The sequence below is a fragment of the Oncorhynchus kisutch genome, linkage group LG20 (assembly GCF_002021735.2).
Source record: "Oncorhynchus kisutch isolate 150728-3 linkage group LG20, Okis_V2, whole genome shotgun sequence".
Taxonomy (NCBI): Eukaryota; Metazoa; Chordata; class Actinopteri; order Salmoniformes; family Salmonidae; genus Oncorhynchus; species Oncorhynchus kisutch.
Genome location: NC_034193.2, coordinates 51,752,478 through 51,768,488, shown reverse-complemented (window position 1 = coordinate 51,768,488; position 16,011 = coordinate 51,752,478). Strand labels below are relative to the sequence as shown.

The following is a 16,011-nucleotide window of genomic DNA, read 5'->3' as shown; positions in this document are numbered from 1 at the left end:
CTAGCAAAGCCTGCTTAATACCTAGAGATTAACCTCAGGCTACGGTGTGTGTGTGGCTATTGCAAAAAAAGTGACCTTGTATAATAACTGTAAACTGTAATACCTCCCTGGGTTGCATTTCTCAATTGTCTAGATTTTTCTCTCGATAGAACTCGAAATGGCTCATTTCTCTTTCTCCCTCTTTCTCTTTCTCCCTCTTTCCCTCCCTCTCTCTCTCCCCATCTCTCTCTCTCTCCCATCTCTCCCTCTCCCATCTCTCTCTCTCTCCCCCATCTCTCTCTCTCTCTAGGTGAATGCGGTCTCGTGTGCTGGCAGCGTAGACAACCTGATTGTGTTAGATGCTGAGAAGTATAAGTCTCGGACCCATGCGGTGGCCGATGCAGGGTCTGTCAACATGGGAAGCCCACACAAGTGGAAGGTGGGAGAGCTGGAGTTTGAATCTCTCATGAGGATGCTGGATAACCTGGTGAGTGGTTTACACTGACACAGACACACACACACACTACACACACACACTCTCCTTTCCCTGCTACACACACACTCCATCCCCCCTCCACACACACACACACACTGTAATCTGCATTACTATATAATATCATTGCTGTGACAGTGACTCCTAGCTATGCCATATGTGCAGTTGGCACTAGCCACCAAGGTCATGGGAGGAAGCGGGGCTACCACCCACGCTACCCAGGCTATGAGTTGACCTGCTGGGCTGGCCCTGTCCCAGGTGCCCCCCTCCTGCCTCTGACCTGACAGTCCTGCCCTCATTTCCTCTGTCATTACTGTTTCTGGGTCATCCACTGGATCTATCACTCCATAAAGTACAGTACATCACTGGTCCAGTGCAGCTGTGCTGGTGCCTGTAGACTTGGGACTGGGTCAGTGATCTATGGTCTGGGCCCTGTAGACTTGGGACTGGGTCAGTGATCTATGGTCTGGGCCCTGTAGACCTGGGACTGGGTCAGTGATCTATGGTCTGGGCCCTGTAGACTTGGGACTGGGTCAGTGATCTATGGTCTGGGCCCTGTAGACTTGGGACTGGGTCAGTGATCTAAGGTCTGGGCCCTGTAGACTTGGGACTGGGTCAGTGATCTATGGTCTGGGCCCTGTAGACTTGGGACTGGGTCAGTGATCTATGGTCTGGGCCCTGTAGACTTGGGACTGGGTCAGTGATCTATGGTCTGGGCCCTGTAGACTTGGGACTGGGTCAGTGATCTATGGTCTGGGCCCTGCTGGAACTCTGACTGGGAGGCTTCATAACAACACCAGATCCCTCAAGGATCAGACACTGCTGAGCTTACAGCAGAGACTCCCTCCCTTCTCTCTGTCTCTCTCCCTCTCTACCCTTCTTTCTCTCCCTCTCCCTTCTCTCCCCCTCTTTCTCTCCTCTCTCTCCCTCCCTTCTCTCCTCTCTCTCTCCCTTCTCTCTCTGTCTCCCTTTTCTCTCCCTCCCTTCTCTCCACTCTCTCTCCCTTCTCTCCTCTCTCTCTCTCTCTCCCTTCTCTCCCTTGTGTCCTCTTTCTTGCCTTCTGTCTTTTTCACCTCTTTCCTCTCCTCCCTCTCTTGTCTCCCCAAGTCTCTCTTCTCTAACTGTTTGTCTACTCTCTTCTCACCTCTGTCCTCTGTCTTCTCGCCTCTGTCCTCTGTCTTCTCACCTCTGTCCTCTGTCTTCTCACCTCTGTCCTCTGTCTTCTCACCTCTGTCCTCTGTCTTCTCACCTCTGTCCTCAATGTATCTGGAGAGTCATTACTCAACGGTCTGTGTAGCTGTCCAAAGGGGACCGCTCCTATCACACAGTCTCGTCTCACACCTCGTAAAAAGACTATTTATTATAGTACAGAATATACCAGAATAACACGTTTCACAACACCACGGCAGATACCTCTGATATGGAGAGGAAGCTGCATGCCAAGAACCTCATCTGATTCTGTGTTTCCTGAATCCAGTTGAAAGGTTGAGTCTGGTCTCCGAACACCTGGTTAAAGTCTTTATGTGATTGACACTGACAGGATAGTCTGGTATCGATGAAAAGGAGGGAGGACGAGAGATATAGAAAGAGAGAGAGATATAGAAAGAGAGAGATATGGGAAAGTGAAAGGGATGTCAGATAGAGAAGAGGACTGCTATACAGGGTGAGAGAGAGAGATGAGAAAGAGAAGTCAGATAGAGAAGAGGAGCGCTATACAGGGTGAGAGAGAGAGATGAGAAAGAGAAGTCAGATAGAGAAGAGGACTGCTATACAGGGTGAGAGAGAGAGATGAGAAAGAGAAGTCAGATAGAGAAGAGGAGCGCTATACAGGGTGAGAGAGAGAGATGAGAAAGAGAAGTCAGATAGAGAAGAGGAGCGCTATACAGGGTGAGAGAGAGAGATGAGAAAGAGAAGTCAGATAGAGAAGAGGAGCGCTATACAGGGTGAGAGAGAGAGATGAGAAAGAGAAGTCAGATAGAGAAGAGGAGCGCTATACAGGGTGAGAGAGAGAGATGAGAAAGAGAAGTCAGATAGAGAAGAGGAGCGCTATACAGGGTGAGAGAGAGAGCGAGGGACAGAGAGGAGAAAGACGGATAAGAGAGAGGGGGAGAAAGAGACAGGAAGTATCTGAACACACTCCATTGTCCATGGATACCAGGAACCCCTCCGGCTGCACATCATCCTTTTCCCCATTCTCCCACAGCTAGGAATCATGGGATAGTGGCCGGAGACTGTCCCCCCCCCTCCCCTCTCTCGCTCTCTCTCTCTCTTTCCGTTTTCCTTAGTGACAGAGGCGGTAGTTTTGAGGCCAGGGCTCTGTCCAAATAATAAGGGTGGGACAGAGACACGCTCTACATTCCTATGTAGTGAGGATTCTACAGAGAGGACTTGCACTATTGAAATGAACTCTAGATGAATGGGGAGATCAAAAGCTTGACAACATTTTGTTCCACTACTAAAGAGTCTTCTTTCCTACCACTTTTCCCTCGTCTTCCTCTCTAGGGGCTTAGAAACTTTGTGGAAAATAATAACTATACAAATGGAATCTGATTTGTAGATGGACATTTCTGTCGTTGGTTTGTTTGGTCATACAGGGCTGCCGAACTAAACACACTATGTACATGAGATCTAGTCGTTTGATTGATTTCTGTATCCTTTTCCCCACAGGGCTACCGGACTGGCTACGCTTACCGCCACCCCATCGTTCGGGAGAAGCCTCGGCACAAGTCCGACGTGGAGATCCCGGCCACGGTGACGGCGTTCATGTTGGAGGAGGAGGAGGGCGCCGCGCGGCTGCCGTTTAAGTTCCTCCAGCAGAGACAGGCCAGGGAGAAGACACGCTGGCTCAACAGCCCCAACAGTTATATGAAGGTTAACGTGGCGGCCGTGGACGAACACACCAGGACCATGGTCAGTACTCATCTATAGGGAGGGTTAACACTCTATATAAACACACCAGGACCATGGTCAGTACTCATACTGTAGGGAGGGTTAACACTCTATATAAACACACCAGGACCATGGTCAGTACTCATACTGTAGGGAGGGTTAACACTCTATATAAACACATGGTCAGTACTCATCTATAGGGAGGGTTAACACTCTATATAAACACACCAGGACCATGGTCAGTACTCATCTATAGGGAGGGTTAACACTCTATATAAACACACCAGGACCATGGTCAGTACTCATCTATAGGGAGGGTTAACACTCTATATAAACACACCAGGACCATGGTCAGTACTCATCTATAGGGAGGGTTAACACTCTATATAAACACACCAGGACCATGGTCAGTACTCATCTATAGGGAGGGTTAACACTCTATATAAACACACCAGGACCATGGTCAGTACTCATACTGTAGGGAGGGTTAACACTATATAAACACACCAGGACCATGGTCAGTACTCATCTATAGGGAGGGTTAACACTATATATAAATACACCAGGACCATGGTCAGTACTCATCTATAGGGAGGGTTAACACTCTATATAAATACACCAGGACCATGGTCAGTACTCATCTATAGGGAGGGTTAACACTCTATATAAACACACCAGGACCATGGTCAGTACTCATCTATAGGGAGGGTTAACACTCTATATAAACACACCAGGACCATGGTCAGTACTCATCTATAGGGAGGGTTAACACTCTATATAAACACACCAGGACCATGGTCAGTACTCATACTGTAGGGAGGGTTAACACACTATATAAACACACCAGGACCATGGTCAGTACTCATCTATAGGGAGGGTTAACACTATATAGACACACCAGGACCATGGTCAGTACTCATCTATAGGGAGGGTTAACACTATATATAAACACACCAGGACCATGGTCAGTACTCATCTATAGGGAGGGTTAACACTATATAAACACACCAGGACCATGGTCAGTACTCATACTGTATACAGACACACATATGGTCAGTGTTGATGAAACAGAGCTCCCTGTTCATGTCTACACATTGTGTTGTGCAGGTCTTAGTCCTGACTAGCTCAGTTGCTAGTCTAGAGCCAATCTGACGTTCTCTGAGACACATTCTGGTGAAACCTTATATTAGACTTCCCTCACCTGGTATGTTAGAGAATTACATCTTTGTGATATTACCACATATAATGACTCAGAAAGGAATACCAGCTATTTTATCTTGGCTACGTTTATACAGGCAGCCCAATTTTGCCACTAATCAGTCTTTTGATCAATCACTTTCGATCTTTTCACGTCACATCTTTTTCAGAGCTGCTCTGATTGGTCAAAAGCAATTTATGGAAAAATATCAGAAATGTGCTGCTTTTCCCTCCAGCTGGACGCGTCTGATTGGTCTGTGTCTGATTGGTCTGTGTCTGATTGGTCTGTGTCTGATTGGTCTGTGTCTGATTGGTCTGCGTCTGATTGTTTTTGTATTTTCTGTTCTCTACAGTGGATGAAGTCTGAGGAAGGTGGCAACAGCAGCGGCACTCCAATCCGGATCGAGGACCCCAATCAGTTTGTCCCTATGAACACCAACCCTAGCGAGGTGCTGGAGAGGAGAAACCGAGTAAGTCACAGATCTAGGATCAGCTACCCTCCATACATCTTGACCATAAACATCAGTAGGAGAAAGGCAAAACTGACCCTGGAGCACTAAGTCCAACTTCAACTTAACTCCTCTCTGTCAGCTCCTTCTCTGCCTTCCACCGTCCTATCAGAACCACAATCCTTACCGTGCACTTCTTGGTTGTGTAGCTGTAAGTGATGTCACTGTTATGTCCTATCACAGATCAGAGAGCAGAACAGATTCGACATGATGACGTCCGGACCTCGCTCTCACCACCTGGCAGGCATCCCATTGGACGAACCTCGAATGGTGAGCGGCAACTCTGTGTGACAAGCCAATATATCTGTTGCCACTTGGCCTGAAGTCCTGTTGGTGATACATCCATAACAGTGTCATAAACAACAACTAAAGTATTTCAATATTTATTTCAATATATAACAGTCTTTTGAATTATATGGTATATAAGGGAGTCTGTAAACTGTGAGCATCCTTCAGGATTTTGCTAAGTAAACCATATCATCCAGGCTAGACAGGCTTAGCTATTTGTTATTGCGTTTGCCAACCTTGACCAGTAGGTGGGGCTAATTACATGTATTGTTTAGAACCAGAAATACACATCTCCATGGCTCTGGGATTCTGTAATGATATCCGTCCTTCAAAGTGCCAACTTTGGTGAATAACTTAATCCTTTTGGATCTTCTTGGCAGCATTTTGGTGATTGGTATCATTTTATAGCAAGGGAATAACACAATCCAGGTCTCTCTGCCTGTTATCAGAGTTGAGATGAAACTGAGTGCGAGATTTGATCACTTCTGAAATATTGTTCCCCTACATGGTGTATGTCATGTGTTGAAGGATCAGCCGGTCCATGTGAAGGTAATGTCTCTACAGGCTGAATACTACAGTGTGCAGTGTTAGTGCATTTCTGTTTCACCTGTTTGTCCTTTCAGTTGTTGTCCTGTTAGGTCACATCCTCACTGTCTGTGTGTTTCTGGGGGTGGGAGTGAAGTGGAGTGTTTACGCATGATAGTGCACTCCACCAATGAATGACCTACTTCCTTATGTCAATCCAAATGTGTGTTGTGCATGTGGTTGTGACAGAACAGCATTCATATTTGACAGTGTCCCTTAATCATTGTTTCTCCCTGTTGTTGGTAAGTCATTTGAAAGTATTGGAGTGTGTTTGTGTGATATGCCCATTTCTATTGAATGGTGTGTTAGTGTGTGTTGTGGTTTACGATGAACTGGCATTAGTGTACTCACTCTGGTCCTCATCTGGGAATGGATCTGTCCGTGGGGAGTCTGGGGAGTCTTATGTTAACTCATCTCTCTTTCTTCTCTCCCTCTCTCTCTGTCCCTCCTCTCCCTCTCTCTCTCTCTCTCTCTCTCCTCTCTCTCTTTCTTCTCTCCCTCTCTCTTTCTTCTCTCCCTCTCGCTCTTTCTTCTCTCCTCTTCTCTCCTCTCTCTCTTTCTTCTCTCTCTCTCTCCTCTCTTTCTTCTCGCGATCTCCCTCTCTCTCTTCTCTCCTCTCTCTCTTCTCTCTCTTTCTTCTCTCCCTCTCTCTTTCTTCTCTCTCTTCTCTCTCTTTCTTCTCTCCCTCTCTCTTTCTTCTCTCCCTCTCTCTCTCTTTCTTCTCTCCCTCTCTCTCTCTTTCTTCTCTCCCTCTCTCTTTCTTCTCTCCCTCTCTCTCTCTTTCTCCCCCTCTCTCTCTCTCTTTCTTCTCTCCCTCCCTCTCTCTCTCTTTCTTCTCTCCCTCTCTCTCTCTTTCTTCTCTCCCTCTCTCTCTCTCTTTCTTCTCTCCCTCTCTCTTTCTTCTCTCCCTCTCTCTTTCTTCTCTCCCTCTCTCTCTCTTCTCTCTCTCCACTCTCTCTTCTCTCTCTCCACTCTCTCTCTTCTCTCTCTCCACTCTCTCTCTTCTCTCTCTCAACTCTCTCTCTTCTCTCTCTCCACTCTCTCTCTTCTCTCTCTCCACTCTCTCTCTTCTCTCTCTCCACTCTCTCTCTCCAGCCCTATGTGGCATCAGAGGATGACCAGATGGTTCCTCTACCTCCTAACCCCTTCAGTCAGCTGTCTGAGAAAGAGATGGACGAATACACGATGAACGTAGAGAAGAGACAGCTGGGGCTGAGTAGTAAGAGAGAGTCACACAGAGAAGTCACACCCATACAGAACCACAGAGAAACACACACCCATACAGAACCACAGAGAAACACACACACACACATACAGAACCACAGAGAAACACACATACACATACAGAACCACAGAAAAACACACACACACAACACACACCCATACAGAACCACAGAGAAACACACACACCCATACAGAACCACAGAGAAACACACACACCCATACAGAACCACAGAAAAACACACCCACATACAGAACCACAGAAAAACACACACCCATACAGAACCACAGAGAAACACACACCCATACAGAACCACAGAGAAACACACACCCATACAGAACCACAGAGAAACACACACCCATACAGAACCACAGAAAAACACACACCCATACAGAACCACAGAAAAACACACACCCATACAGAACCACAGAGAAATACACACCAGCCATCTATCCTACCATGTTATACACAAGTCAAATGAGTAGTATTCCACTCCAGTGAAAACTGCTACTACTTTCATAGACAGTCCGATAACAAGGAATTGTCAATGGCTTGGAGCCCCATTTCAGCCAATCAGATTGCAGATGTCTCCGAAGCCGTTTTATAAGCCACAACACCATTTGTAGTGAGAGTTGTTCCTGATCTTGCAGTCAAGATGGTAAAACCCCTGCCTGTAGTAACGTGTGTGTGCAACAGGGAACCATCCCTACATCCTATGACTAAGGCGGCCAACAGAACAGACAGACTGGCCCACAGCAGGTTTTCACACCCACTGTATGAGTGGGCCCGGTTGCCATGACACCATCCACCCCCCTATCCCCACCTACTCTACACCAGTCCAATCTGGATTCCATATTATGCTCCTTATAGAATGTTCTTATGCTCCTTCTAGAATGTTCCTCTGCATGTCTGTGCTCACAGTAATACTGTGTGCTGTTATGTATACTATGATGTTGTGTATAGAATGTCTGTCTGTAATGTTACTGCTAGAACTCCACTGTGATAATGAATGGGGTTTTTGGAATGTCACTGTATTGATGTGTACTTATAAACTAATAGTATCAGATGAATGACCTGGTGGTTAAATGAACCACGTTAACCCCTTAGATTCCTCACAGTATGTACTGGAGGTACTGTACGACCACTACGCTCCATGTACCCTAACGTAGCCTGGTCCCAGATCTGTTTGTGCTGTCTTGCCTCTAACATGTGTGTCAACACTAATCTCTCACCCCCAAACCCTCACTTCCCTCTCTCAACCCCCCCCCAACCCTACTCCTACCAACCCACTCCCTCACCCTTACCCCTCAACCCAAACTCTCTCACCCCCTGACCCCTTACTCCCACCCCTTCAACCCTCATCCCAAACCCTCTCCCCCTCCTCACCCCCTGACCCCTTACTCCCACCCCTTCAACCCTCATCCCAAACCCTCACCCCCTCCTGCAGATGACGAGCACGACCTAACCTCCAACGACGCTTCCACTCTCTCTCAGTCTCTGTCCCAAACTCAGTCCCCGCAAATAACTCCAGCTAAAGAAGGTATCACACAGAGAACGTTGTGAAATGTGTTTGTTTGTGTGCGTTTCAACAGAACAGGCTTTACTAAGGTTGCGCTGTGTTTTCTTATGTCAAAAACACATTCTACATTCCTTTGGTTCCACTTTTACCTCAAATGTTATAATAGACAATAGATATAATAACAAAGTCATATGGAAACCTACTACATTGCTATTGTGAAATCAACTTTACAATGTTTAATCAGTACCAATTCTATAGTGTCTTACTTCCTCTTAATCATTAACAATGACTCAGTTTTACTTCCTGTAGTCACTACTTCCTGTCCCTTTGAACAACAAACACCAACACCACGTAACTACAGAACACTAGAGTAGCCATCAACACAGCTCCCCACAGCAAACTGCTCCGTGTGTGTGTGTGTGTGTGTGCGACACAATTCGTGACACAGATTTTGACTTAAGTCAACCAGTTCTTCTCCTGTGGGGGCCAAGTCGGGTCGACTGTTGCTCAACAACCTCTTATGATGTCACACGTTGGTTCATTGTAGTAGATTGAAATGCTCTTGTAATAGAACAGTGGCACAGTGCTTGTAAAGAACCCTCTTCGTGTGGTAACTGGGTCCCCGTACAGTACATAGTCACGGTCACATTAACATTGGCTGTGAAATGCACTTTATTGAAAAAGGTGATCATTGAACTTGTGTTGATTAGTTAACAGATACCAGCTGTAACAGATTTCAGATAGGGTAGGTGACATCAGGTGACACCCTCTCCTAGGTTGCTCTTGGTTCATGGTAAATGTAGCACCTAGGGTTGCAATTTCCCCAAAATTCCCAGGTTTTCCAGAAATCCCGGTTGGAGGATTCCCAGATTCCCTGGTTATTTCTTCCTGATTCCAGTGTCTTCCAGCCAGGATTTCTGGAAAACCTTGGAAAACCTGGAAAAGTTATCCGTAGTAGCACCTGAACATATTTTGTGGTCAAACAACATAGTATACAGGTCTGTAGCAGACACAGAATCAGGTTTATTGTTGTGGGGTTGGTGGTGGTCTACCCTGTCTGACCTCTGACCCCTCTCCCCTGCTCTTTCCAGAGAACCACACGATGCAGAACGGCAAGGATGGCGGCGACCATGAGGTGAACGACGAGCTGAGCAAAAGGGTCAGTCAGCTGACCACCAGCGTGGAGAGCATTGAGGTCAAGGTCCGCACCGGCGAAAAGATCGAAGACTCCGCCCTCTCCCCCGAGAGCTCGCCCTCCAAGTCCCCCAACAAGAAGAAGAAGAAGTTCCGCACTCCCTCCTTCCTCAAGAAGAACAAAAAAAAAGAGAAAATGGAGGCCTAGAGAAAGAGAGATGGAGGAGTGATATTAAAGCCTATATACAGTTTAAGAAGAAAGAGGGGACCCCTCTTATTTTTATTTTTTTGTCTGTTTTCATTTTAGTTTTGTTTTTGTCAGTGTCCTCTTTTGTCATTTTTTTTTGTGAAAGATTTTATTTTGATTGTATTTTTTAACAAATTGTTCTTTTAAGTTAACATTTTTTTTGACTTGCGCGAAAAGTGATGAATTGAGTTGAGGATTCTCTTCCTCTGCCTAGAAGTGAAGGCTCATTGATTTGGGAAGGTGAGGACTAAAATGATAAAGCTGCAACGACTGACTCCTCCCCCATGTTCAATATTTACTGCCATTGGCTGATTATGTTATTTCTTCTCTGCCATTGGCTAATTGTTGATTATGGAATTAGAATCAGCCAATCGTATTCCTTGCTTCATAATCTCCAGCCGACACTGGCGGGTCTAGATATGCATCAGTGGTATTATTAAACTGCACAATATGGCGACTAGCTAGCGTACGGAAACGCTTTCCGCCCTTATGGTAACCATAACAACCACCATGTTCTTTTCGCTTAGATTTTCTCCTCATATGAGGTCTGCTTCTTCAATACATAGAGGACTGAAATCAGAGAGGCCACAAAGAAATAGTCAGACTGGAAAACTGGTTTTGAGATGGTTTTAAATTTACAGGTTTTCTTTCTTTCACACTTGCTTCTTGTTTTCGCTTTCTCTCTCTGCCTCTCGCTTCGTTTTTCTCTTTCATCCCTCTTTTTATTGCTCCTCTTCCTCCTCTCTCACCTTCTGTTTATAGTGAATCTATCTTTACATTACCGAGCTCTCTTCTAGTCGACCTCCGACCTTCATCTGTTGTTCACCACTGATTCACTATAAACTCACCATTTTTTTATTGTCCTCTCCTCTTAATAATTTCATTTTTATTTTGCCAAACTAAAAGGAATAAAAAAACAATCACGTTTTAGTGAAGAATCATCATTTATATACTTTATAATCTCATTTCGATCATAAAAACATGTCATCTCATTGAATAATATTACATTGTAGTTTTTTTATTGAACACAGTTTGGTAGTCGTCATCTCACTCAGTTTTGTGCTCATTTCTATACTTTTACAGAGAAATACAAGATGTTACGCATGTTTTTGCAAGAATCTGAATTTATATGGCTGACTACGTTGCTCTAGTGTTGCCTGCAGGTTTCTCTCAAATTATATTCTTGTTCAGATTACAAAAAGTACTCTATAACTGAGATATATGGAAACTGGATATGTTGGGTATAGATTTTTAACTATATATTTAGTATTTTATTGTGCTGCACTTTTACTGTGGTCGAACTATAACACAATGTAGTTGCAGGTGGTTTCTACTATGAAGGAGATTCTAGAAGCAGAAGAACCAATAGGATCTGTAGAAGCAAGAAAGTAGTTGGCAGGAGCAGAGTACGGAAGATACACTTTAGGTTGTGGAAAGTGAGTTGTTTCCGAAGAAAAAGATCTAGATTTGTGTCACGCTTGAAAAAAATATAATTTCTCAGTTAAAAACAACAAAATAAATAAAACAGGTCCCAAAATACAAAAAGTATCTTCAGTTATAAAGTCATGGGCCCTGAGCGTGGAACTGGCGCCGTTGTTGCTATGGTGTGTATTTTGTGTGTGACTTTTTTTTTTAAAGCCTTATATACCATATTTTTCTCCTATATTTTAAATCATGAGACAAGGGTTGAGAATCTTATCCTGCCCGCACCCGGGTGTCAAATTTAGCAGGAGTGTTCCCCGGATTGTCATTAGGCCTCTTATAAGTCACCCCTATGTCATGCCTATGACTGCTCATAAGACCACTTTGACAGCTCGTAGTTGTTTGCGTAGCCTCTCTAGCCTTTCTCTGTAGTTTGTCTTTTTATTTGCATCTCAACAGCTCCTTTCACAACGTTGTCGGTTGTGGAAACTGGACCTCGGGTTATTTCTCTAGAAGATATAAGTCATGGACGAGTGATGACTAAGGGGCATATAGACACAGAGGAACACAGTTAATATAGAGATGTACCAATATCCCAGCTAGCAATGTGAACTATTGGATTTGGAACATTGAGAGAGGGAGGGATGGAGAGTGGGATAGGGAGAGAGGGATGAAAGGAGGGAAGGAGAGTGGGATGGGGTGAGAGAGGGAGGGAGGGAGGGAGGGAAGGATGGGGTGGGAGGGAGGGAAGGATGGGGTGAGTGGGAGAGAAGGAGAGAGGGATGAAAGGAGGGAAGGAGAGTGGGATGGGGTGAGAGAGGGAGGGAAGGAGAGTGGGATGGGGCGAGAGAAGGAGAGAGGGATGAAATGAGGGAAGGAGAGAGGCACATCTTTAGCTGTGTAAATAGCCCTATCTGTCTCACAGCAGAGTTGAGCTTTTTGGTCTCACAGTTACATGAACAGCTGGAAAAAGGGGTTGAGGTGTGTGAGTTTTAGAAAATGTAAAAGTGTATGTGTGGGGTGGGGTTTTAGGGAGAACTATGACGTCAACACACCATGTTTTTAGAATCACAATTGTACCAATTTTTTCATACCATTTCTCCTTTTTGACACAGTTCTTATTTTTCATCTTTCCATTTGTATCAGACAGGTTTTCAGTTCAGTCTTTTTAGTTTCCCAAGTACTAGGTTTCTCCTTCCTTATTAACTAACCATTTACAGTACGAGCGTTTACACGCCGCTCTCAGATGGATTGAATTTGCATTTGCGTTCTTTTGTTTACTTTTCTCTCCCATCTACCGACCGTTTGCACCTTTGTTTTACTAACTACTGCCTCTGTCCACCATTTTGTTTCTGTTGATAAAAAAAAGAAAGGATCGCTTTAGCATGCAAGTAATGAGCCAAGCCCGACCTGTGACCTGTGACCTGTGAACAAAGATCCTATTAGAGATGGTTCTTCTATAATGGAGTTGCTTTCAGATGTGTTGCTAATCAGTGTGAATTCACAAAATAAAACTGTATTTTAAGAAACGGAAGCTTTATTTTTCATTTCCATGTCTTGTTAAACTGATTGAAGTGGCGGACTCCTTTTATGGAGTCATTTTAGTGCCAAAAGAAATTGAATTCCGATTCAATTTATTTTGGCGCAAAAATCACCCTGTCATCACCTACAATCCACGTTCATGAACCCTCGTATCATTCTTCCAACTGTCTTTATGTTGAACATAATCCATCCACAATCATTTTAAGTTGAACTCGTAAACAAAAAGATCCAGCACATGGGGGGACGCAATCAAATATATTGGTTTCTGAACGTTGTTTCTCCGTGTACTGATATTATCCTGTAAATACAAAACCAGTATACACACGTATTATGCAGGTTTCAATGATATATAGAGAACATTGTCCATATGAAAGATGAGCAACTGTCAAATTATGCAAAATCACCTTCGGTATAAAACCTGGAGGCCAGAAGCATATGTCCAGACATTATACTGAGACGTAGTGGAGGTGATGGAGAAGCTACTGAACAAATATTACGTTTCAATCAACCAACCACCATTATATAGCACAGAGCAAGTGACATATATTTTGTAATATATATATATATATGTATGTATGTATTGATAATGCACAGGATAGCTTCCATATGGCTGCATGTATGTTTGTTGTTGCTTGGCTGTGTGTGAAAGAGAGGGGGAGTGTGTGACGATAGCAAAGGCACAAATAGGACATCTTGAAAAGAAGGACCTAAACCACCATGATATTCCTTCTCTGACACGCCTAGTTGTATGTGTATCTGTCACATGTAATGTGTACGCATCACCTCCAAAGAGACGTGACCAAACCTTCTAGAACTGAACCGAATCAATCCATGAGCTCGTTTCATGCTGATGTTAACCCATTACAGTGCACAGCGGTGACGCAAGATGCCGACTTTATTGCACGGTAAACATGGGACTGTTAGTGGGGGGGGGGGGGGGGGGGGGGGGGGGGGGGGGGGGCTGTGGGGGGGGTTGTGCCGTTGTGCCTTGACTGCATTTTTCCTCTGCAAATAAATAAAATCTCAAATATACATGCAACTCACCATGACTTTGTGCTTCCTAAATCCCACTGGGAGTGTGGGGGAGGGGAGAGTGGCTAAGACTTAGTGGAGGACAGCACCATTACCCGTTCTCCTCTCACCCTCTTCCCTTAAGTGTTCCCTTCTGTGATTTGTGGACAGAAATCATTGCATTGAACTCTGACCCTGACGTTAATGAATGTGATTTGATAATGCCACTGTGTTGAGTAAATGTAGACTTTGCTACACTGAACATTAAAGGCCTGCGAACAGGTCAAGAGTTCTGATGCTGGGATGTCCGTACTTCATCCAACCCCTCAGCTAACACTTGTGTAGTGTACAATTCTCAGACCAATTCTTGCTCGTCAACGTCAACTCGTTGCCTAATGCTTGCTTGTATATTTGAATGATCTTTATGGAGTGAGAGAAACATGGCTTAGTCTTGTTATGAGCCGCATGTGAGGTATATATGCCACAGGAGGTTGGTGGCACCTTAATTAGGGAGGCGGGCTCGTGGTAATGGCTGGAGTGGAATGGTATGGAATACATCAAACACTTGGGTTGATGCCGTTCCATTCACTCTGTTCCAGACATTGTTATTCGCCGTCCTCCCCTCAGCAGCCTCCACTGATATATACTGTATATACACATATCAAATATTACTGGACACACTGACACTCGATGAGGGAACCAGGAGGGGGGGGGGGGGGTCTGTTGAGGGTAGCACGCAAACAATGACCTCTGTTGACCAGTTCCACAGAGTCATACAGTAGCATATGGGGAGGGGGGGCTAGCCTACTGTCCTACTAGTCCATGTCATGGGGGGTCTATTGAGGGAAGCTGTTAAGTGTCTACTGGAGTCCATACTATAGATGTTATAAATGGGGATACTTTGCTAGCACGTGTCAACATGTCATGGTGGAGGGGTCTATTCAGTAGAATCATCTTGTTAGCCGTCCCTTGTTCCTCCATATTCATCTGAGTGGTGCCTGGCCTTCTGTAGATGCTACTATGTTAATGGGGTGGCAGTCCAAAAATTCAGCCACACAAATGTACGTAGAACTGTGTGTGTGTGTGTGTATCATGTCGACTCCCCCTGGCTGTGCAACCATCTGGATGAGCCCCGGCTCATGGTTGTGACACTCACAGCACGACTCTGTCTGGAGAACAGAAGCACAGGGGCACTGCCTCTCACCCCCCTGTACCCCCGCCCCCAGTTCTCTATATCCCCTCTCTACAGGAAACCCCCCTGTACCCCCTCTATCCCTCTCTAGTATCCGGTCCCCTCGCTCTACCCCCTCTATCCTCTCTAGTATCCGGTCCCTCTCTCTACCCCTCTATCCCTCTCTAGTATCCGGTCCCCTCTCTCTACCCCCTCTATCCCTCTCTAGTATCCGTCCCCTCTCTCTACCCCCTCTATCCCTCTCTAGTATCCGGTCCCCTCTCTCTACCCCCTCTATATCCCTCTCTAGTATCCGGTCCCCTCTCTCTACCCCCCTCTATCCCTCTCTAGTATCCGGTCCCCTCTCTCTACCCCCTCTATCCCTCTCTAGAATCCGGTCCCCTCTCTCTACCCACTCAATAACCCCTCTCACTATATCCCCTCACCTCTCTCTTCTATCCTCTCTTTCCCAACCTCTACCCTCTCCCCTATCTCTCTACCCACCCTCTCTTTTCTCTCACCCTTCTCTCTACCCATCGCTCAACACCCACACCAAAACCCCCGTGGCCCTGTCTGCGTTGCCCCTGCTTAAGCAGTGTAACTGTACATGTTCAGAAATAAAAAAGCCACCTCCTAGATGAGACTGTACAGACAGATGCTTTCTCTCTCTCTGTCAGCCTGGGTCCTGTGTTTATAGATGGTTGAGTGGTTCCTCTGATGATTCTGATGTGTCCCAAATGGCACCCTATTCTCTTTGTAGTGCACTGGGCCCTGGTCGAACGTAGTGCACTATATATGAATAG

The 16,011-nt window shown here is 45.4% G+C and overlaps 1 protein-coding gene across 6 annotated transcripts in view; it reads left to right on the top strand.

Moving 5' to 3' along the window:
- Window positions 1-13,018, top strand: part of LOC109865328 (gamma-adducin-like) — a 41,331-nt gene extending 28,313 nt beyond the window's left edge. The window contains exons 9-16 of one of the 6 annotated variants that reach the window (XM_031798831.1): window positions 290-466; window positions 3,140-3,382; window positions 4,912-5,028; window positions 5,251-5,337; window positions 5,890-5,904; window positions 7,036-7,159; window positions 8,610-8,702; window positions 9,773-13,018. In XM_031798831.1, coding sequence (XP_031654691.1) covers window positions 290-466; window positions 3,140-3,382; window positions 4,912-5,028; window positions 5,251-5,337; window positions 5,890-5,904; window positions 7,036-7,159; window positions 8,610-8,702; window positions 9,773-10,023 — 1,107 coding nt within the window. In that variant the 3' untranslated portion in view covers window positions 10,024-13,018. Of the gene's footprint in view, window positions 1-289; window positions 467-3,139; window positions 3,383-4,911; window positions 5,029-5,250; window positions 5,338-5,883; window positions 5,905-7,035; window positions 8,703-9,772 lie in introns of those variants that run through there. The other 5 variants (XM_031798830.1, XM_031798833.1, XM_031798832.1 and 2 more) reach the window with 5 other exon arrangements.
- Window positions 13,019-16,011: the final 2,993 nt, after the last annotated feature.